This window comes from Zalophus californianus, chromosome 1 (assembly GCF_009762305.2).
Source record: "Zalophus californianus isolate mZalCal1 chromosome 1, mZalCal1.pri.v2, whole genome shotgun sequence".
NCBI classification, from domain to species: Eukaryota; Metazoa; Chordata; class Mammalia; order Carnivora; family Otariidae; genus Zalophus; species Zalophus californianus.
Window position 1 is genome coordinate 68,805,385 of NC_045595.1, and position 21,680 is coordinate 68,827,064.

Genomic DNA, 21,680 nt, shown 5'->3' on the forward strand with positions numbered 1-21,680 from the left:
TGGTGGGCATAAAATAAACATGATTAGTTTAAAGCTGTTTGAGAAGTAGGAGCTCCCTGGATCCCTTCTCCTGCTCTTTGCTGATGAGAGACTACCTCGCCCTAGCGCAGGCAGAGGAACTGAAAGGCACAAATCAGTTGAGGGTGGAGGCATCATACCCCCAAACAGCAGGATTAAGGGAACTGGGGTGTATTTAGTGTTTAGACTTCAAGCCCTCTACCCCCATTAACCCTGGGGGCTCTAGGCTACCCCTGCTCTCCAGGCAGAACTTTGGAAAAGCCTTCTTTTATGGGGAATCCAAGCAGCCCATGAAGGACAAAATGTGTTGCTGGTGGGGTGCCTGGGTGGCTCAGAAGGTTAAGCATCCGACTCTTGTTTTCAGCTCAGGTCATGATCTCAAGATTCTGAGATTGAGCCCCATGTCGGGCTCATGCTGGGCATGAAACCTGCTTAAGATTCTCTCTCTCCCTCTGTCCCTCCCCCACTCTCTTAAAAAAAAAAGTGTTGTTGGCATTTGGGGAGTTCCCCAGTAAAATTATCCTATAGTGAAGCTTGAGTCAACTACTGACAACCTCCATTTTTACTTCATCCCCTACCTTAAATATGAGAAGATAAACAAGGATTGCCCAGTGTCTAAGGAGTCTCATCACAGTTTTACAGTGGAGTGTTAAGAAGGAATGCAACTAGATATTTGTATTCTTTATCAAACACCTTTACCAAGAGTCTGTCTGCATGTTGTTTTCTTACCTCCCCTACATTTTGCCACCTGCCCTCTTCCTTCCTAAAAAATAGTGGTGTTCCAAGAGGCTCTGATTTTGTTGCTTTGCTCTTGTCTATCTAAAACTCACTTCTGAATCATCTTAGAACTTGACCTCTCAGTAGGGGGAGTCTCATTGCCTTTCTCTGCATTTCAGAACCACGGTCAGGGATAAAAATACACTTCTGGTGTGAAATGGGCTCCATCACACTGTCATAGTATCTCTGGCTGCTTTTGCACTAAAACAGCAGAGTTGAATAGCTGTGGCTGAGACTGTATGGCCAGCAATGGCTAAAATATCCACTATTAGGCCCTCTGCAAGAAGCGTTTGTAGAGCCCTGATACAGATGGTCTCATTTAGTCCTAATAGCCCTTGAGGTTGACATCGGTCATCCTTGTTTTATCACGAAGGAAGCTGAGGTTGAGAGAAAGCATGTAACTTGCTCAGAGTCATAGAAATATTGGTAACATCATCAAAGTGTCTGTTGACAATAGCATATGGTCTCCCATCACAGTCATTTCCCCACCTTCCAGGACCCTCAATGAGGAGATACCGTAGGTCAAAGAAATCCAAAGTATTGAAGTGTTAAGCCAGCTAAGACATCATAAGTACTTTTCCTGGAGCTAATGGCCATTCTATGTGTCTCTGTCTCTTTACTTTTTCAGAAATGACTCTGTCCATTGGAGCAAGAGTACCAGCCTCACCGTAGGATCCCAACCAACCCTCCAGCTCTCCCCACAAACCTCCTGCATCTATCTCTGCCACCCTTTCCCCAAGCAGACAGCCTGACCTTTCTGAGATAAACTCATTCTACAGTTGAATAGGGAATATCACTGAGTTCCAACACAGCCATCACAGAGGGTGGGCCTGTCTCACTCTTCCAGAGCTCTGCCAGCCCTCGAGGCCGGAGGAAAAGCCCTCCCCTGTTCCCAGGCTCAAATGAGCACAAAGGTGAGAATAAACCAAATCCAACGCTTCTGAGGGAGAGGCTGCCCAGGCTATGGAGCCCCCTCCTACCAGATGAATTCATCCCAGGCTGCAGCGCTGAGCTATAGAGCAGTCTTCTCAGAGAAGACCTATTCCACAACTAGAGCTCTTTGAGGGCGGAGGCTGTCTTACTGACCACAGGGCCTTATTTAGGGCAGGGCTTGGCACTTGTAAGCAACAAATGAGAGCTATAATCATTATGTGTGCATATGAGCTTGCTAAATAAATGAATCAATGACTGATGGTCTCACAACAAATCTCTTAGGACCAGGATAGTTAACCACATCTACAAACTTATAATCTACAAAGTATTTTTCACATCTTCTACCCCAGTGCACCCTTCCAGCAATGTTTAGGGAAATACAGAGAGCTCTCAAACCTCAATTTCAGAGAGGAAAGGCCATTAAAAGGTTAAGTAACTCAACCAACATCACACAACCAGAAAGGGACAGAGGGGAGATGTGAACCCAGGGCTGATTCAACAGCCTGTGTTTCTTCCAGCAAAACCACACTGCTTCTCTCTGCCAGAACCCAGATGGCCTCCTCACTATGTACATGTCTTTTTTTTGCTATCTTTCTCTATCTCTTCCCTTCTCTCTAAGGTCCCCTTTTTCCTCCCTCTCCCTTGTCTCAGGTCCCATAAAAAAAAGGATTCCTTGACTGTACTAATGATTAAATATTGTTGCTTTAAAAAAAAAAAAAGTATGCTTGGGTTTCTACCCAGGGTTTCTCTGCAAAATTTTAGTCTAATAACAGTAGGTAAAGAAAACATACAAGGCCACTTGCATTTAAGAACTCCACACGTAATTTTATTTTCTTTACTGAACCACGGTGACTGAATTTTAAATATATTGAGCACCCCTGATTGCTTTTTATGCGACTGTCCTTCAACCTGACCGCATTAAAAGTTCTCAAGATTTACCTCCCCTAGGAAAAGAGCAAGCTCCATTTACACTGGAAAGCCTTTTTAAAACAATCATATAAATCAAGTAGCAAAACTCAGAAATAAGTTCAGCAGACACATGAGCCCTGGGGCAAGTTCCAAGTACCAACTATAAGCTCAGCAATCCCGAGAGCCTGCCAGCCACTCTGGGTCAAGGTCACCCAAGACCTGATGCCTATCAGATGTCCTGAAGAATTCCTGTCAGGGCCAGGCCAGACAAGACTTTTGTCCTTCCAGAGTGCCTCATCAGATTCAGATTCTCTCCTGCTGCAGATTGGACATGAATAGGCATACTGGCCAGCATAGTGGCTGTACTGATGCTGGGGTAGGAAATGAAGTTCAAGTGTATGGCAGCAAGGATATTATATGGCTGCCCCTGCCTAGGAACATCCATCCATTCAGCCATCCACCTCTACAGCTCTGCTCTACACCCGGTCCAGGTAGGGACTATTTCCCTTGAATGCCTCATACAGCGCCACCTCAGGCTCATCATTCTCCAGCAGATGCAGATGGTGTGGGATGAGGTACTGAGCAATGAATCCCAGCAAGCATTTCAACAGCTGCTCCTGCACCTCAGAAATGACACGGTTCAGAAGGGGAAATGAACAAGGACTTTCTGTGGTTCTCTTGGAGGCCTGTGGCTATGAAGACATTATGGGGAACTTGCTGGCCACACATCATGGGGAAAGTGAAAGTGTGAGGATATTCTTCAATTCTCGTGCTTTACTTCATTGCACCTGGGCACAAAGCCTGGGTCCCCCTGCCCCTCATCTTCAGGAACCTCTGGATGACAAGGTTGGCTTCGTTAGACAAGTGAATGGAGTCAGTATCAGCCTGCCTCAGCCTATCCAGCCTGAGGTAAGGATTTAGTATATGAAGATGTACTCAACACACAGCGTCATCACCGTAAAGTCAAACTTGCTGATAGAATAAAAACGGCCTTTCAGCACCCCTGTAGGTGCCTATTTCCTGGAAAACTTTGATGGTGATTGTATACTTCACTGTGAAAACGCTCAGACTCTGAGAGTCTGCCCCACCTGGCATTTTTCTCTGATGCTTTTCTCCCACTCCTCTTCCTCCTCCCAGGATTTCCCCTCCTCATTCAGGCAGCAAACCCAGCAGAGTGGTTAAGTGCTCTGAGAGTGCCTTTGAAAGTCCATGACTTTGCCCACAGTATCTAGAAGCTTGGTAACTGGCTCCACTGCATAGGACCAAATAATAGCTGAAGCCATCTCCCACATCTTAGAGGTCAAGAACAAGACCTCGGGAAAGCTGTCAGAAATCCCTGCCAGCTGGTCATTGATGGAAAAATGAAACCCTGCAGGAGCTCCTCTGGTAAACCCCAGGCTGCTGTTCTCTGGAAGAGATTCTCAGTCATGTCAACAGCCTCTACAAAATCAATCAGATCTTAACAAAGTTCCACCTTACCTTCTGCACTCGGTGAAAACAGCACACAAAGATGGGGAAACTTCCTTTGGGAGAGATACCAGTGCTCCTACCTATGATTACACTAAAGAATGTATCTGCTTTTACCTGTTCCTGGAGCTTGTTCTGGATTGAGGGGCCCATTAGCTTGACCAGTTCATTTTACAATTGTTCAGCTGTTTCCAGAGCACATAGCTAACGTTTTCTTTTAACAGTGGGTCCAGTTCTGTAATATAATGTGAGAATGTATATCTAATCTTAGTGAGTTTTCCATGCAATGGAATATTCTATCTTCCACGGAGAATAAGGAGTTTAATGATTTATTTTAGGGCATGATGATTTCTTTCTGTCAACTCCTTCTTATACTTAAAGGCAACAGAAGCCTTCACATTTGCTGTGGCCTTACCATGTTCCTTAGATCTGCTATATTTCCCAAGTATTTTCTTGACACTGGACCAATGGTTTGAAAGCACAGAACCCAACACTACCTCTTTGGTTGCTAAACACAAAAAATAGACCACAAAACACCCCATCCAGGCATTTGGAGTACTGGACAAACTTGTATTGCTGAAGAGCTGGGTGCTACATCCCAGGAGTCCTGACCCATGTCAGAGTCCTTCACCTCTTTGGGAACTGGTAGCTGGAAGTGAGGCAACAAATGTGTTGCTAAAACAACAACAACAACAACAACAAAACCCTTCATTTGCTCTTACTAAGGTCCCCATGATTTAATAGGCCAATGTCTTCCTCAAGATGGGCATCTTTCTCATCACAGAATATTCTGTCACCTGTGGTTTGTGACTTTACCTCCTGCTCCACAACATAAAAGATCTAAAACTTCGCCATTGATAAAACCTTCAGAGTTCTTTCCTTCTATATGTCTCATCAGCATGTCTGTGACCTAAACATTAGCTCTGAGAAAAGTAAAATCTGCATGGCTCTTCCTTCAGGCAGAAAAAAAAAGATACAAATAAAGACCATTATAAAGTTAAAAAGAAACATTATGTCTGCCAACCAATACTACATCTGTAAAGTGTCATAATAACCTTCTTTGAGCACTACTGCTTTCTTATTCTTTGTTCTCTAAAATCAAGGACTCTCAGGGCGCCTGGGTGGCTCAATCGTTGGGCGTCTGCCTTCGGCTCAGGTCATGATCCCAGGATCCTGGGATCGAGTCCCGCATCGGGCTCCCTGCTCAGCGGGAGGCCTGCTTCTCCCTCTCCCACTCCCCCTGCTTGTGTTCCTGCTCTCACTGTCTCTCTCTGTCAAATAAATACATAAAATATTAAAAAAAAATAAATAAAATAAAATCAAGGACTCTCAGAATGAAACAGTTTCTTTTTGTAAGATTTTATTTGAGAGAGAGAGAGCACGAGGGGGAGGAGGGGCAGAGGGAGAGGGAGAAACAGACTCCCTGCTGAGCAGGGAGCCAGATGCAGGGCTCCATCCCAGGACCCTGAGATCATGATCTGAGCAGAAGGCAGCCGCATAACCGAATGAGCCACCAGACGCCCCAAGAATGAAACAGTTTCAATTAACCACTCAGATGCAAAGCTTCAGAAAAGGGGTTTCTACACAAAATTCTCAGACACAGGACCACGGGTCCATTTTGCTATCTAGGACTGATGTGGACCCCTTTACACAGTCCTGCTTTGCATCGAGCCTATCAAAACAGTGTTTCATTTAAATTTCATCTAAACTTTACATCTGTCCACAATTCTGTAGCTGTCTTTTCCTTCGTTTGGTTAAATGACCCATGGTGTCTCTGGTGTGCAGTCTCCCTCATTACAATGAATCAACGCACCTGATTTTGCGGGACTACAGGTTTATTCCTGATGGCTTTATGTTACTTGGGCTGAGACACTGTCTTGCTCGGCTTTGGGGCTCCTAAGATGAAAATTTTGAAAGTAGATGTAACATGCACTTTTTTCCACTCTAAGTATATCGTGCCAGGTAGGCTTATGACTACCATGCCAGTTTGGTCATTACTGGGATGTGTTCACATCTCGGAAAGGTTACAGAAACAAGAAAGAAGTCAGGGTTCTAGGTAGCTTTCGGTTCACTTCTTGAACAGGCTTAGGTTTCTCTTTTGGGAACTCGACAAACATTTTGTCTGCTAAACTGACGCTTCCATCCCCCGTGACTGAAAGAAACAAAGGAGACACAGCTACTCAGCTGAAGCTGACAGGCACTCTGGGATCCAGCTGATTACAGGAGTACAACTCTGGACACGCTGACACCCGCAGGGACTCTAAGGGGAACTGGGCGTGTTGCTGCCGTCCTCCGCGTCCCCCAGCCGGGACCCGGGACCCGGGACCAGCGCTACCTCTCTGCTCGGTGCTCCCTGGCAGAAAACCAAAGCGGGGCGCCCGCCTTGCCCCTCACATCCACCTCTTGCCATAAGCAAGCGCAGGGGGACGCAGGTTCAGACGGACATAGCTTCCAAAACAGCCCACGCGAATGACCAGCGAAGGATCCAAGCCTAAGAGTGCCTGCAGGTTGCCACGTTTGTTAACAGGGACGGTCCCCGGCTAGCCCTTCCTCTCGGTGATTGGACGAGCAGGGACGGCGTAGGGAGGGAAGGGAGGGAGGAGCCGGATAAATTACTGGGCGTGTCCATGACGCCATCTTGGGTCCTGGTGTGGTCCTGAAGTTGCCCTTCCTCCCGGTGATTGGACGAGCCCGTTGGGGGTCCCGGAAGGGGCGTACCCAGCCAACCTGAGCTGGGCGCTTGGTCTGGTCGTCTGGTTTCTGAAGTCTGTAGCTGGTGATTTTCTTTTTTTTATTTTCTTTTATTTATTTATTTGAGAGAGAGAGAATGAGAGATAGAGAGCACGAGAGGGAAGAGGGTTAGAGGGAGAAGCAGACTCCCCGCTGAGCAGGTTTTCTTGCTCATTCCTGGACGCCCGCCACCTCGCGAGGTACATAAGTTTTAGGTGGACTTACCTACCCATTTTAATGGAGCTTCGAAGAAATCTGAAAACCTCCTTGGAGTTGCTTGGGGAGGGGGTCTTTAGATGCTTCTTCATGGACGTGGTGTCATTCTTCAGGGAGAGTGGGGATCATATCCTCGGAAGAGGGGACACAACTGCATGAGTAGCCGCGAGACTTACAGCTACAACGGGATTAGGAGTGAGGGATGCAGAATTGCCGGGGGGGGGGGGGACCTAGGAAGGTGTTGGGGTGAGATTTGGGGGTCCTTGAATGCCAGGCTAGGGAGTTTGGACTTTATCCTGTAGAATAGGGGATAAAAATGAACATTTGGAGAACTTTAAACAGGGGTGACATGATAAGATAGTGAAATTTATTTTTATTTTTTAAGATTTTATTTATTTGACAGAGACACAGTGAGAGAGGGAACATAAGCAGGGGGAGTGGAAGAGGGAGAAGCAGGCCTCCCGCCGAGCAGGAAGCCCAATGCGGGGCTCTATCCCAGGACCCTGGGACCCTGGGACCCTGACCTGAGCCGAAGGCAGACACTCAAGACTGAGCCACCCAGGCGGCCCCAGATAGTGAAATTTAGAAAAATAATTCTGTAACTGGAGAATCCCAAGGTATTTCTTCAAGTGTGTTTAAGTGAACCAGTTGGGGAGCTTGTTTTTAAATGCAGATTCTTGCCCCTCCCTAGACCTGCAAATCAGATTATGCGCAAATCTGAGAGTAAAGATTTGAATTGTCACAAGCTGAACACACTGGTGTAACCAACACCTAGATTGAGATATCACCAACAGCTCAGAAGCCTCTTACTCCCCAGCCACTGCTGCCTGCACCAAGGTTAAACATGATCATTACTTCTAACAATCATAGATTGCCTGTTTTGAATTTTATATAAATGAAATCATACAGCATATACTCTTTGTATCTGGCTTATTTCGGTGTTATGTGTAAATTCATCAGTATCGTTCCTTATAGTTGCTGTTGACTCCATTCCTAACAACTTTTATCCATTGTTTTGCTAGTGGCCTTTGAGTAGTTTCCAGTTTGGGGCTATTAGCAGAAAAAAAGTGCTGCTATGAACTTTCTTATTCATGCTTTTTGCTTTGAAAATTATAAAGCAAGATACCAAGGCCTAAATAATAATTCACTCACTACCTGTTTATTGAGGCTACTGTACAAAGGAAAAAAATGGCCAAGGTCCTGCCCTCATGGAACTTATTCCAACTGGTACAAAACTATTATCTGTGAACGGAAAAATAAGTCAAACAATTGCAATTGTGATAATAACTCTGAGGAAATAAAGAAATTGAGCTAAGACAGGAGGAAGGGGACTAACCTATTTTTTTATGTGATAGGTTAAGTCTCTTAGAAGAGATATCTGGAAAAAAATACAAGAGATGGTTGGCACTGCCATGCATTGAGTATGAACAGAGGTGAGAGCATTCCTGGCAGGACGAGTCACCATGTGAAAAACTCATAGACAAGGAAAGAACTTGGCCTGTTCAAGACCAATGTAGCTGAGGCACAATAAGAATGGGAAAGGAGAGATGGCACAGGTGTGTTTGAATATAGGAGCATATGATGCAGGGCCTTACAGGCTAGAGTAAGAAGTTTAGATTTTATTATTTTTTTTTAAGATTTTATTTATTTATTTGAGAGAGAGCACAAGCAGGAGGAGGGGCAGAGGGAGAGACAGACTCCCCTGCCTAGCAGGGAGCCCAACGTGGGGCTCTTTCCCACGACCGCAGGATCATGATCTGAGCACCCCTAGATTTTATTTGAAAATACTGTAGAAAACCACTGAAGTGTTTTAACAATGAAGTGATGTTATCTGATTTATTTTTTTTTTAAAGATCCCTATGTCTGATGAGCAGAGAATAGATTAAGGGAAGCAGTGGGGAAAGCAGGTCATTTAGGAGGCTGGTAGAACAGTCCTGGAAAATACTGGCATAGAGTTCAGAAGAAAGGACTGAAAGACATTTGGGAATTACCAGTACAACGATCTCCTTAATCCAGCGATGAAAGGTAACACTGTATATTTAGGCAAAGAGATATCCTATGGGTGTATTCTTATGTTTTGCATCAAGGGCACAGCATTTCTACCAAAAATGCATAATCTGGATCTGATCACGGGGGAAACTACAAGGCCATATTGAAAGACAGTCTATAGGGGCACCTGGGTGGCTCAGTCGTTAAGCATCAGCCTTTGGCTCGGGCCCTGATCCCAGGGTCCTGGGATCGAGCCCCGCGTTGGGCTCCCTGCTTGACGGGAGGCCTGCTTCTCCCTCTCCCACTGCCCCTGCTTGTGTTCCTGCTCTCGCTGTCTCTCTCTGTCAAATAAATAAATTTTAAAAATCTTTAAAAAAAAAAAAGTCTAGGGCGCCTGGGTGGCTCAGTTGGTTAAGCGACTGCCTTCGGCTCAGGTCATGATCCTGGAGTCCTGGGATTGGGTCCCACATCGGGCTCCCTGCTCGGCAGGGAGTCTGCTTCTCCCTCTGACCCTCCCCCCTCTCATGTACTCTCTCTCTCTCTTTCTCGTTCTCTCAAATAAATAAATAAATAAATCTTAAAAAAAAAGTTTAAAAAAAAAGTCTATAAGCCAATTTGCCTGTATTTTAAAATGTCAGTATTAGGAAAGACAAAGATGTAGGAACCATTATAGATATTAAGACTAGACATGACAGCTTCCAACTTGTAACCCTCCATTAGATTATGAACCAGGAAACAAAATTTTTCTTTATTTGCACTAAAGGACATAAGTGGGACAACTGATAACATGTGAATAAAACTACAGAATAAATGATAGATTATGGTAGTATAATTTTCCTGATTTTGATCACTGTACTGATTATGTAAGACAATGTCCTCATTTTTTAGGAAATGGCTGTTAAGAGATAAAGGAACATTATGTCTAACATCCTCTCAAATGATTCAGAAAAAAAATGATAGAACAGGGGCACCTGGGTGGCTCAGTTGGTTAAGCGACTGCCTTCTGCTCAGGTCATGATCCTGGAGTCCCAGGATGGAGTCCTGCATTGGGCTCCCTGCTCGGCAGGTAGTCAGCTTCTTCCTCTGACCCTACCCACTCTCATGCTCTCTATCATTCTCTCTCTCAGTAAATAAATAAAAATCTTTTTAAAAAATGATAGAACAATAAAGCAAACATAAAATGTTAACATCTGGGGAGAGGTGCCTGGGTGGTTTAGTCGTTAAGCATCAGACTTGGATTTCTGCTCAGTTCATGATTTCAGGGCTGTGAGATCAAGCCCCAGGTCGGGCTCTGCATTGGGTGTGGTGCCTGCTTAGGATTCTCTTTCTCCCTCTGCGTCTGTCTCTCAATAAATAAATTCCCTCTGCCGTCTCTCTCTCTTTCAATAAATACATACATATACACATACATAAGTATGTATATATTTGGGGAATCTAAGAAGCATTTATGGGAATTATTTGTACTAGTTTTGCAACTTTTCTTTTAAGTCTTAACTACTTTAAAATAAAATGTTAACAGAATTGCTGGGATCACTTAGAGAAAAAAATCTAGTACTAAGCCATGAGTAACAACATTTAGACCAAAATCTGAAATACTTATGAGTAATGGAAGGAAAAACGGAAGAACGTTACAAGAAGTAAAATGAAATGTGGATACAGTTATAATGAAAGGCATAGCTTCTGTGCGCTTCTTCACCCTAAAGTCCTAAGAGATGACCTGCCTTCTGCTAGACAGGCCGTGCCACCAACGCTAACCTCACTGCTTGCTACGGCGAAAAAGCTAGCAAACCTTGGACGGGCTCCCGCCATGTTTTCCCAGTGAGCGTGCGTGCGCGTATGCACGTACGACCCCAACCAATCGGTGCTCACGTCGACGACTCGTTAATCGCAGGGGCGGGGCGGCCTTCTACACATGCGCACGGCCGAGCGGGCTTTCTTTCTTCTCGCTGAGCGCCGCCAACATGGTGAGTGTTGGTGTGTGGGTCTCCTGGTAGGGTGTTCATGCCGCTCCACTTCCGCCTGGTAGGGGAAACGAAAGCTTGGGACGACCCCCGTCGGATCTTAGTTAGCGTGCGGTGAGGGTCCCTGGGCGGGGGGACCACGGAGTTTAGGAGCTTCCCGGGCGCGCGGCCGACGAGCGCGTGGAGGGCTGTGCAGGCCCGGCAAGCCTTGGGCCTCGCGTGCGCGCCGTGGCCGCCAGAGCTAGAAAGCTGGAGCGGCCCGGGGCGTACCGGGGCCCAGCCGGACTGGGGCTTTGGAGGCCCCATACGCCTGGAGGCCAGCGGGAACACGGCTTTTGCCGCTGCCGGCTTTGCGTATTTCGTCCATCCATCAGGTCGTGCCGTGGCACTTGGGCGTGTTCCCCCAACGTTCTTTTTCGGTATACTTAGTTACGCTGCCTTTGAACAGCAAAACCTTATAAACAAACGAGTATTTTTAATAAGTCTCATTCTCTCCTTTCCCCTCGATTTTAGGTGTTCAGGCGTTTCGTGGAGGTTGGCCGGGTGGCCTACGTCTCCTTTGGGCCTCATGCTGGGAAGCTGGTCGCAATTGTAGATGTTATTGATCAGAACAGGGTAAGTGTCAGGGAAAGTGTCAATTTCACATGCTATGACTGATACGCAGTATAGATGGTAATTTTCCCAACGGCCCTCTAAGGTAGGAATATTGCGGGTGGTGGGTTTATTTTACCATTGAGGAGACAGGCAGTGCGAAATGAGGATTTCAAGCACAGACTAGAAGTTGGCCAATATTACTGAGTTTGAGTATTACCTCTGTCACTTAAGGCAGACCTTTTAACAAATTATGGGTTGAAACATTGGTGAGGTTTAAATGAGTTACTCTGTGTAAAGCGTGTTTAGAACAAAGCCAGGTACATAGCATTCTATGTCCTTGTATGCTACTGTTGGTACTTGAGGACCACAAACTAAGGGATTGACCAAAGATTGTGAATGAACATAACGTTGATTGTTGGAAACATAAGGATTAAAGACTTAAAAACTTTTGTCCAGTAAGTTACATGTAGTTAGGTTATAGGGTACACTACTAATAGTAGTTTTATCTTTCTCAAAAGCATTTAAGTGGTAGAGATTTGGTGATTCTGAAAAGACATATATATAGAAAATCTGCTTGGGTTGCTATTATGTTCTGCACTGAGATTTGTTATCTTGTTCTAGGCTTTGGTTGATGGACCTTGCACTCAGGTAAGGAGACAGGCTATGCCTTTCAAGTGCATGCAGCTCACTGACTTCATCCTCAAATTCCCTCACAGGTAACTATCCAACACCCAATACCCTTCCCCCAGCTTTGCCTATATACTGGGAAAAATTTGCTTAGATTGGGGCGCCTGGGTGGCTCAGTTGGTTAAGCGACTGCCTTCGGCTCAGGTCATGATCCTGGAGTCCCGGGATCGAGTCCCGCATCGGGCTCCCTGCTCGGCAGGGAGTCTGCTTCTCCCTCTGACCCTCTTCCCTCTCGTGCTCTCTATCTCTCATTCTCTCTCTCTCTCAAATAAATAAAATCTTTAAAAAAAAAAAAGTTAAAAAAATAAAAAAAATTTGCTTAGATTAATTCAAAAAAGTTTTGCTATCTTGTTTGTTTCTTGAGAACGTAGTATACAGTGTTGAAGAGTAAGAGCAATTCAGAAGAGGGATTTTCAGTATAAAAGTAGGTGGCCATTGTTTACTTTTTAAATGTCCTGTGATTATCTTTCCACCCTGTCAGTCGTCTGGCTTTGTCTTTGTCCAGATTTGCCGTCCTTTTTCTTGCCCCCTTTCAGGATTTTCACAACAAAGACCTCCCTAAGGAATTCTGGTCCCCCAAACATATTTTAGTCACCTTTAGCTTCAAAACAAAAATACTAATTCTTTTCTCTCACAATACTAGTTGTCGTTAGTTGAGCTTTTAGTGTGTGTCAGTTATTAAGTATTTGATGTACGTCATCTTGTTTTGATAGCTACTAAGGAGGTTCTATTCCCGACTCCTTATAGGCAATTGAGGAAATCAGTAGTGATTCTTTCTTGATGTGATGTAGATTATGGAAGTTAAAACGCCGTGGTGGTTACTCTCAGGACCGTCGGAGACGGTCGCAGTGGAACGTGTGTTGTAATATGTCCTACTGATTTATTTCTTAAGCGTGCAGGGTTTTGATACTTGAAATATTTGAAAGAAACTTCAAAATGGTTATAATTAGATTTTGTGGCGTTTGGCCACATCTCTTTAAGCATTATTATACAGAAGGCCTGAGGATTAGCTTTACCTCATTCTTTATGAAAAGGAAATTGCTTTGTGTACATCCACTACAGTAGAGTGATGTTATATGCAAGATCAGAGGTAATTTTTAAATACGAAAAATGAGCTGGTTTGCATTTTTTATTAAAATGGTGTGTTTGAGGGGCTCCTGACTGACTTAGTCCATAGAGCATGTGACTCTTGATCTTGGGGCTGTGAGTTTAAGCCCCATGTTGGACCTAGAGCTCACTTTAAAAATAAATAAAATCATGTGTTTGAGATTTTAAGACATCCTGGTTTAGTGAACAACATTCAGGTAAGACATAGTGTGCTAAGTGGTATGTGGCATATGGTGTCACCTAGGGCTGGAGGTATCATGGATGAGAAAGGTGCTTTTGACATCATTTGCGTATGCTTTTTAACTTAAAGGAGTATAAATTGTGCTCTCAGAGGGCTCAAAGCTCTCCTTGGATCTGTGTGGCTTCAAAACTGATGTCTTAATCTGCTCTTGGTTCGTCCCTAGTGCCCGCCAGAAGTATGTCCGACAAGCCTGGCAGAAGGCAGATATCAATACAAAATGGGCAGCCACAAGATGGGCCAAGAAGATTGAAGCCAGAGAAAGGGTAATGGCTTAGGGTCATTTGAATTGTGACCTTTTCTTTTTTGGAGGGGTGATAGGTGGCATAAGTGATTATTTATTTTTTAACAGAAAGCCAAGATGACAGATTTTGATCGTTATAAAGTCATGAAGGCAAAGAAAATGGTAAGTTTTGAAATTAATACAGGATTTTTATAGTCTAACCCTCAACTTGTAATTCTGCTTGCCCAAGCTTGGTAGATCAAAGTTGAACTCATAGGGGTTTTAGACATAAGGTTTGTTTTCTTGCATGTATATTCTCTACATATAGGATGAACAACAAAATAGTTTTTTTGTGCATACATGATAAATAACTTATATTGAAATTTTTCAGAGGAACAGAATAATCAAGCTTGAAGTTAGGAAGCTACAAAAAGCAGCTCTCCTGAAAGCGTCTCCTAAAAAAGCACCTGCTGCTAAGGGTGCGGCTGCAGCAGCTGCTGCTAAGGTTCCAGCTAAAAAGATGGCCGCTGCAGGCAAGAAGGCTCCAGCCCAGAAGGTTCCTGCCCCGAAAGCTGCAGGCCAGAAGGCAGCACCTCCAAAGGCTCAGAAGGGTCCGAAAGCTCCAGCTCAGAAAGCACCTGCTCCAAAGGCATCTGGCAAGAAAGCATAAAGAGTATAAGAGGCTATTAAAAACAAGTAATAAAGGTTCTTTTTGACATGCTGGCAAGTGTACTTGATCTGTGGCATAAAGTCTATTGCTAGGGTTGGGATTATGGAGCAGATTGATAGGATTGTTAATGTTACCGTTAGAGAATTGTTTTTTTTAGCCCAGGTCTGTCCGGATTCAGTATAAAGCCATCACAAAGTCATAACTAGCATGCTCGTGGGAAATTGATCGTTTATAGCACTGGGTGAGTTTTTCCCCTTGTACAAATATATTTCCTATAAAGTCCCAGCAGCTTTTGATGCTTAAGAGGTTAGTAAATTTTCTTTAGAAAATAAACTGTAGGAAACCAAGACAAGTAAACAAAATAACACTATGGTATGATAAAGTTTTTCTGTTACTATTCCCTATTATTGCTAACCAAAAGCTGGCTTCTGAGCCTCACTGGGATTCATGGGGACAAAACTCATTTTGCTTAGTGATACTAATAAGCAAGTGATGCAGTGTAGATAGGGGAAATGCAGGCAGTTTGGGGTTACCCAGCCTTTCTTGAAGGGTGGGGAGTTGTCTAGGTAAATGGGGGTTTTAAGCTACAAGAAGGCAGGTATGTAGGTTGGGGATGTGGTGGGCTTGGCTAGAGAGACCCCAGAACAAGGTGTCAGGTTAGTGTTAGATATATGAGTGTAACGAGCCATTGAGCATTTCCAAATGGTGATCCCTCAGATTTAGGTCATACTGTTGGGACTGAATCTTAAGGAAAGGATACTGGGAAGGTCGAAGGTGGTACAGGTTTGGCAGTATTCCTCACCTTGACAGTGGTCCAAACCAAGAAGCAGTAGTGCCACTGTTAAGTAGGCCTTCATGGTTTGGGCTGGAAGGAAAGTAAGAAAGCCAAATGTGCTAACAGTTTCTGGTTCATACTTTGGGCTCATTGTGGAAGAAGAGAGCTGGAGCAGGGTTACTCCAGGGATACAAGTTTTAAGGCACCACACAGACTTCCCAGTCTGGTAGATAACAGGTGCTGACAACCTGCGTTCAGGTGCTGGCTCTGCTGCTGAAATGCTGTGTGGTTTAAGCATGTTCCTATCTTCAAGCCTGGTTTCCTCCTATGTGGTGTAATTTTGTGGAGTAGGGAAGTAAATCATGATTGGACAGCCCAGTGACTGGTTCATAGCAGTATCCGGGATAGTTGTGACACAGCTCTTAAAGACAGATTTGGGGTTCATGGTATGTAAGCAGTCACTCAAGATTGCCCAGGGACAGAGACAAAGATTGGGAAGGAGTGATCAGAGGGGAAACCAGGAGGTGGACATGGAAGCCACGGAAAGTATGTTGGTTATTGTCAAGGTGTGAGGGTTAGAGGGCAGTGAGGGAAGGAGAAGTGTTACATGGAGTTTGGAGGTTTTAATTTTGTAAAGGAGTGATGGGTACATTTGGATGCTTCTGGAAAAGCAACTAATTGGAGGAAAGGAATTCAGTTTTTGAGGAAAGAGGACTGAATGGAGCCTAGAGAAGAGGGATTGATAACATTTGCATGAGGAGGAAAAAAGTGGGTTTAGAAGCTTAATTTGTAGTTGAGCTGTCAGAAGATCACTCAATGGTTTGTCACACTCATGAATCTTAACACTAACCTGCCACCTTGTTCTGGTGTCTCTCTAGCCAGTCCACCACTTTCCCAACCTTCATACCAGCCTTCTTGTATCAGAGGTCTCTGATCTCTGAATTTCTCCAGTTAGAAAACAAGGTCACATGCTGAGAAAGGGGGATGAAGGAACGTAGAATTGCAGAGAATGCAGGTTTGAAATTGCTCATGGAGGAGAGGGGAGAGTGCTGCTGTCAGATTGCCATTGATCTGGAAGGCCCTTAACCTCCAATCTGTGCAGTCTGCTCAGAGGATGAGAAAGCTTCAGGGTGGAAGCTGCCTTTACGCTGCACCTAGTCAGTACTGCAATATGAAACAGCAGAAATTGGAAATCCCAGTCTAGCGGACCTGCAGGAAAGTGACCCGAAAAGAGTAGGTCCTTGAAAAAGGAGTAGGAAATACAATGGGTGGGGCCAGAGAATAAAGATTTTTGAGCTAGGTTGTAGTCCTCAGGAAAATCCATCTGGCAGCATAGTCTAGATTGGACTGGGGTTGGAAGAGGAGATCAGGAAGTTGTTAAAATACACAGGTACAAAAAAATAAAATACAAAGGCACATAATAGTCCACTCTGATTATAGAGGACTGCACACTTGTCCAGTGTGGGGAAAATAGAGCATATTGATTTCAGAGTCAGAGCTAAACTTCAATCCTGTCATGCAGCTCTAGCTCACTCTTCTACTTAACATAAGCCTCATCTAAAGAACAGGGACCCTGATGTGCCTTACCTTGTGGCAAGGATCAAATGGGATAGAGTGAGGACAAAGTCCATATCCCCGACACCTAACAGTTCTGTTCACACATTAGATAATCTGGGTTGGATTATGGTGAGGTAAACTTGTCCTCTAGGCAAAATTAGGCTGTTGGATAGTGTGCTTTTCAGAGAGCCTTTGCCCCTCCAGCAGCCTCCAATTTCCAGGTAATCAGTATCTCCCAACTGTGACACCCCACAAGAATTTGTCTTGAATTCCATTTTCTCTACTTCACATGTTTCTTTACCCCTCATCTGTTGGTATCTTTTAGTACCTGAGTTATTAAAGTTACCTCTAGGTCTGTCAGCTAGCTGATTTTTATTTATCCAGAATAAATCATGAATACATCTACATTGTAATAAAATATTGGAATTGGGATTAAAGGGCCCCTTGATTATCTCTACTACAGTTATGGTATCTTGCAAAGGAAACCACTGTGTACGTCCTTGCAGACATTTTTCTTGCATTTACAATAGACATTATAGAGTTTGCTTGTTTTAAACACAAATCTTACATTGTGCGTATTCTGCAACTTATTTCTTTTAATACATCTGGAGATCTTATCTAGTCAGCCCCTATCAATCTACCTAATTATCTTCTGCATAATAATCCCTAGTGTGAATGTTCGAGTGACCTACTGAAGTTCATTGTGGAGGTTTGTTTGAACTCTACTGATAGACTTTAAGGATAGTGCCAATTTTCGTCTGTCATAAGCTAATTCTCTGAATATCCTTGCACATTCCTCCTTCTGTACGAGTCATTGTTTATTTGAGGCACATTACCAGTCAGTACACTTGCTGGGTTGAAGATTGCGTGTGTTTTTAATCACTCCTTTGGTAGGTTCTACCAATCTAGTAACCTTGCTCTATCAATTTACTTCTATCAGCATTGAGGACATTCCTGCCTCACAGTCATGAACTCCTTATATCTTACATTTCTGCCAATCCAATGTGAGAAAAGTAGTATGTTATTTTAATTTGCACTTTCCTGGTCCAATATAACACTGAGTATCCTAGCTTTACATTATGTTTAGCCATTAAGGCAGGTCCTTTCTTAGAGTTATCTTAAATTTTTTTCCTTTGGTAACCTTACACATTTTCAGTTTCACTTTCAGATAAATTTTATCTTTTTTTTTTTAAAGATTTATCCATTCATTTTAGAGAGAGAGGGAGAGCGTGCATGCAAGTGGGGTGAGGGGCAGAGGGAAAGAATCTCAAGCAGACTCCCTGTTGAGCGCAGAGCCACTGCAGGGCTTGGTTCCATGACCCATGAGATCATGACCTGAGCCGAAATCAAGAGTTGGAAGCTCAACCCACTGAGCCACCCAGATGCCCCTCACTTTCAGATAAATTTTAGAATTTGCTTGTCGAGTTATTTAAGTCCTATTGTGATTTTAGGATTGCATTGCATTTATAGATCTGTTGGGGGTGGGGGCATGCCACATCTTTGCAATACTGACTTCCATCCAAGAACATGGTATATCTCCAATTACTCAGGTCTTATATGCTTTTCAGAGTTTGTATATATCTCAGTTTTTCCTCATAATTTTGAACTAGAACCTTTCTAAATTGGGCATTAGTGGATATAAAAGGGCTATGAGTTTTTTATGTGTCCACACTGCTGACCTTCTTACTAGTTCTAATAGATTTTTTTTTAGTTGGTTTTCTTGGATTTTTATTGACTTTTTTAAAAGTAATCTCTATGCCCAATGTGGGACTCGAACTCACAACCCTGAAATCAAAGTTGCATGATCTACTGACCTAGCCAGCCAGGCACCCCTAATGGATTATTTATGCAGATGATCATGTAGACAGCTTCTCTCATAATAAAATAGCACTCTACCTCAGTAGGTAAAGTTAGTCCCAGAAAAATAATAGATCCTGAGATGTTTTAATGGATAACACTGCAACTTCTTTCAAAGGTATATTCTTGCCAGTCCTTCAAATAGATGTCTTGAAGATTACCATCCCTGACAAGTACCACGAAGTCTTACCTCAGATACCTGAGTGTTACAAGGCCCTCAAGACCATTTTTGGAATGGGCCTCATTCTATACTTCTGTATAAAACAAATCCTGTAATTGTGGTGAGCTAAGGAATAGAAATCTGTATCAATTCTGGTAATAGTTAATCCTGATTATAGTTATATCAATCCTACTAATTGTTACTCAAATAGTTACTTAAATTATTTAAATTCTTCGTTTTTGGCTATCGGATATTTTTGGCTATTTGATTTTGAGAGAGTTAAAACTCCATTTATAAGTATGGATGTGTTAATTATATTTCTATCAGGTTTTTGTTTTACATATATTAAGATGATGTTAGAGACATAAAGATCAGTTGTAATTAGACCTTCATGTGGATTAGCTTCTTTTCCAATACAAGTGTTTCTCTTTTAATACTTTCTTCCTCCAATTGTTTTTTTCAGGCGTTAATATTGTCATACCTGCTTTCATTTTGTCAGCAGTCATTTGATAGATCTTTTTCTACCCTTTCATTTTCAGTGTCACCGTGTCATTTTTATTTTGTTTCTGCTGTGTCACACGTAAATAGATTACAACTGTTTTTAATCTAATCTGAGTCTCTCCATACATCAGTGCAAGCCATTTATTGTGCACTGCATTTCATCACCCTATAATTGGACTTCTGTCATCTCTGTTTTCCACCTGCTGACCTCTGGTGTATTACCCCTCCTCCCCTACATTTCCACCCCTTGTTTCTTGAATTGGTTTGGAAGTCACATACCTTCTATTTCTGTTACTGTTCATCACAGAATTAAACCAATATCAGTATATTTTACCCACCCTCGCTGAACAATATTTAAAGAGGCAACGTGGGGCACCTGGGTGGCTCAGTTGGTTAAGCAGCCAATTCTTGATCTTGGCTCAGCTCTTGATCTCAGGGTTGTGAGTTCAAGCCCCACATGGGACTCCATGCTGGGCGTGGAGCCTACTTAAATAAATAAATAAATAGGCAACATGTATTTGGTTTAATATCCTTTACTAATTGCTTGGTTTACCACCGCTGCTTCTGTCCCACCTCTTCCTCTTAGATTCATGAATTTATTTTTTTTATTTTCATAGACTGCATCCTCCAGTATTTCTTTCAGTTAGCATTCATGAGTGATGAACTTTCTGAATACTTGCTTGTCTGAAAATATTCTTATTTTCCTTTATATATTTGAAATGTTTTTTATTACATTTCTGATAGCAAACATGCAGGTTTTTTTCCCAAATCAGCCAATTTTCTAACTCTCTGAACACCAACTGGGTGTCCTACAAATTAGTTTAGTTCTTTGTTTTTAAGTAGGCTCTATGCCCAGCCTGGAGCCCAGCTTGGGGCTTGAACTCACAATCCTGAGATCAAAACCTGACCTGAGACCAAGAGTTGGATGCTTAACTGACTGAGCCACCCAGGTGTCTCAAAATCAATTTAGTTCTGGCACTGCCCAGAGTTAGGTTTGGACCCCACAGCTTAAGGGGTCTGCCCCACTTCAGATGCTGATCGCCAAGTCCCAGGCCTCCTGCACTTCTGACTACCCAGCTATACATCGGAGTTCCCATGACCCCTTCCTCAGGTTTGATAACTTAGGAATAGCTTGCAGAACTTGGGAAAACACTTTACCTACTATTAGCAGCTTATTATAGGGATACGACTCAGGAGCAGCCAAATGGAAGAAGTGCATAGGGTAAGGTGTGAGGGAAAGGGCAAGGAGTGCACATGCCCTCTCCAGCTCATCACCTTCCCAGCACCTTGATGTGTTCACCAGCCTGGAAGCGCTCTGAACTCCCCAACCCATTAGTGTTTTGTTTTGTTTTGTTTTTTAAGATTTTATTTATTTGACACAGAGAGAGGGACAGCAAGAGAGGGAACACAAGCAGGGGGAGTGGGAGAGGGAGAAGCAGTCTTCCCGCTGAGCAGGGAGCCCGATGTGGAACTCGATTTCAAGACCCTGGGATCATGACCTGAGCTGAAGGCAGACGCTTAAGGACGGAGCCACCCAGGCACCCCCCCATTAGTGTTTTTATTGGAGGATCATTATGTAGGCATAATTGATTGAATCATTGACCACTGGTCATCAACTCAATCTCCAGCCCCTTTCTACTCCAGGGGATGGGGGTGAAAGTTCTAGTCACATGGTTGGTTCCTCTGGCGACCAGCCCCTCCCTATTCGTGAAGCTCTTTAGGATCCCCAGCCACCAGTCTTCATTAGCATACAAAACGACACTCTTATTACCCCAGAGATTCAAAGGGTTTTAGAAGCTTCCTGTGTTGGGAACCAGGAAGAAAGATGAAATGTTATAACAAAAGATGTTCCTACCATCCCTATCACTGAAGAAATAACAAAGGTTTTAAGAATTCTATGCCAGAAACTGGGGAAGAAGCCCAAATAAATATTTCTTTATTATATCACAATATTACATTTTATGTCCATGTAATAGCTTAGCTCTTTAGTTTTAAATTCAAAATGATTTTCCTTTAGAACTTTGTAAACATCCTCCAGTGCCCTTACTTGATCTTACTATGGACTAAGTACTGTTGGTAAAAGCAGATTCGGGAACAAGAATTTGTTCACTTCTTTGTTCCAGCCACTTTACACAAGTCTCATTTCCTTTTCACAACGTTCCTATTTTCAGAAAAAGCTGACTAAGAGGTGAAAAATTTCATTCACTTAGTAAATATTTTTGGAGTGCCTACTAAAAGAGCTCACAGTCTACTCGGAAGAATGACACTGAGAAAGCCGATGTCAACAGTGTAGTAAGCACCATTACAGGGG

General features: G+C 43.4%; 1 protein-coding gene across 1 annotated transcript; it reads left to right on the forward strand.

The window, feature by feature from the left end:
- The first annotated feature begins 10,779 nt into the window (after positions 1 to 10,779).
- On the forward strand, positions 10,780 to 14,572 carry RPL14 (ribosomal protein L14). The gene is made up of 6 exons (XM_027587765.1): positions 10,780 to 11,003; positions 11,514 to 11,615; positions 12,216 to 12,310; positions 13,793 to 13,892; positions 13,979 to 14,032; positions 14,241 to 14,572. The coding sequence occupies exons 1-6, from the start codon at positions 11,001 to 11,003 to the stop codon at positions 14,517 to 14,519; spliced, it is 633 nt and encodes a 210-aa protein (XP_027443566.1). The 5' UTR covers positions 10,780 to 11,000; the 3' UTR covers positions 14,520 to 14,572.
- Positions 14,573 to 21,680: the final 7,108 nt, after the last annotated feature.

Excerpts from the sequence above, each read along its gene's own strand:
- RPL14 (XM_027587765.1), top strand. Across the intron at positions 12,311-13,792 it reads ATCCTCAAATTCCCTCACAG|TGCCCGCCAGAAGTATGTCC; the intron begins GTAACTATCCAA and ends GTTCGTCCCTAG. Across the intron at positions 14,033-14,240 it reads TCATGAAGGCAAAGAAAATG|AGGAACAGAATAATCAAGCT; the intron begins GTAAGTTTTGAA and ends GAAATTTTTCAG.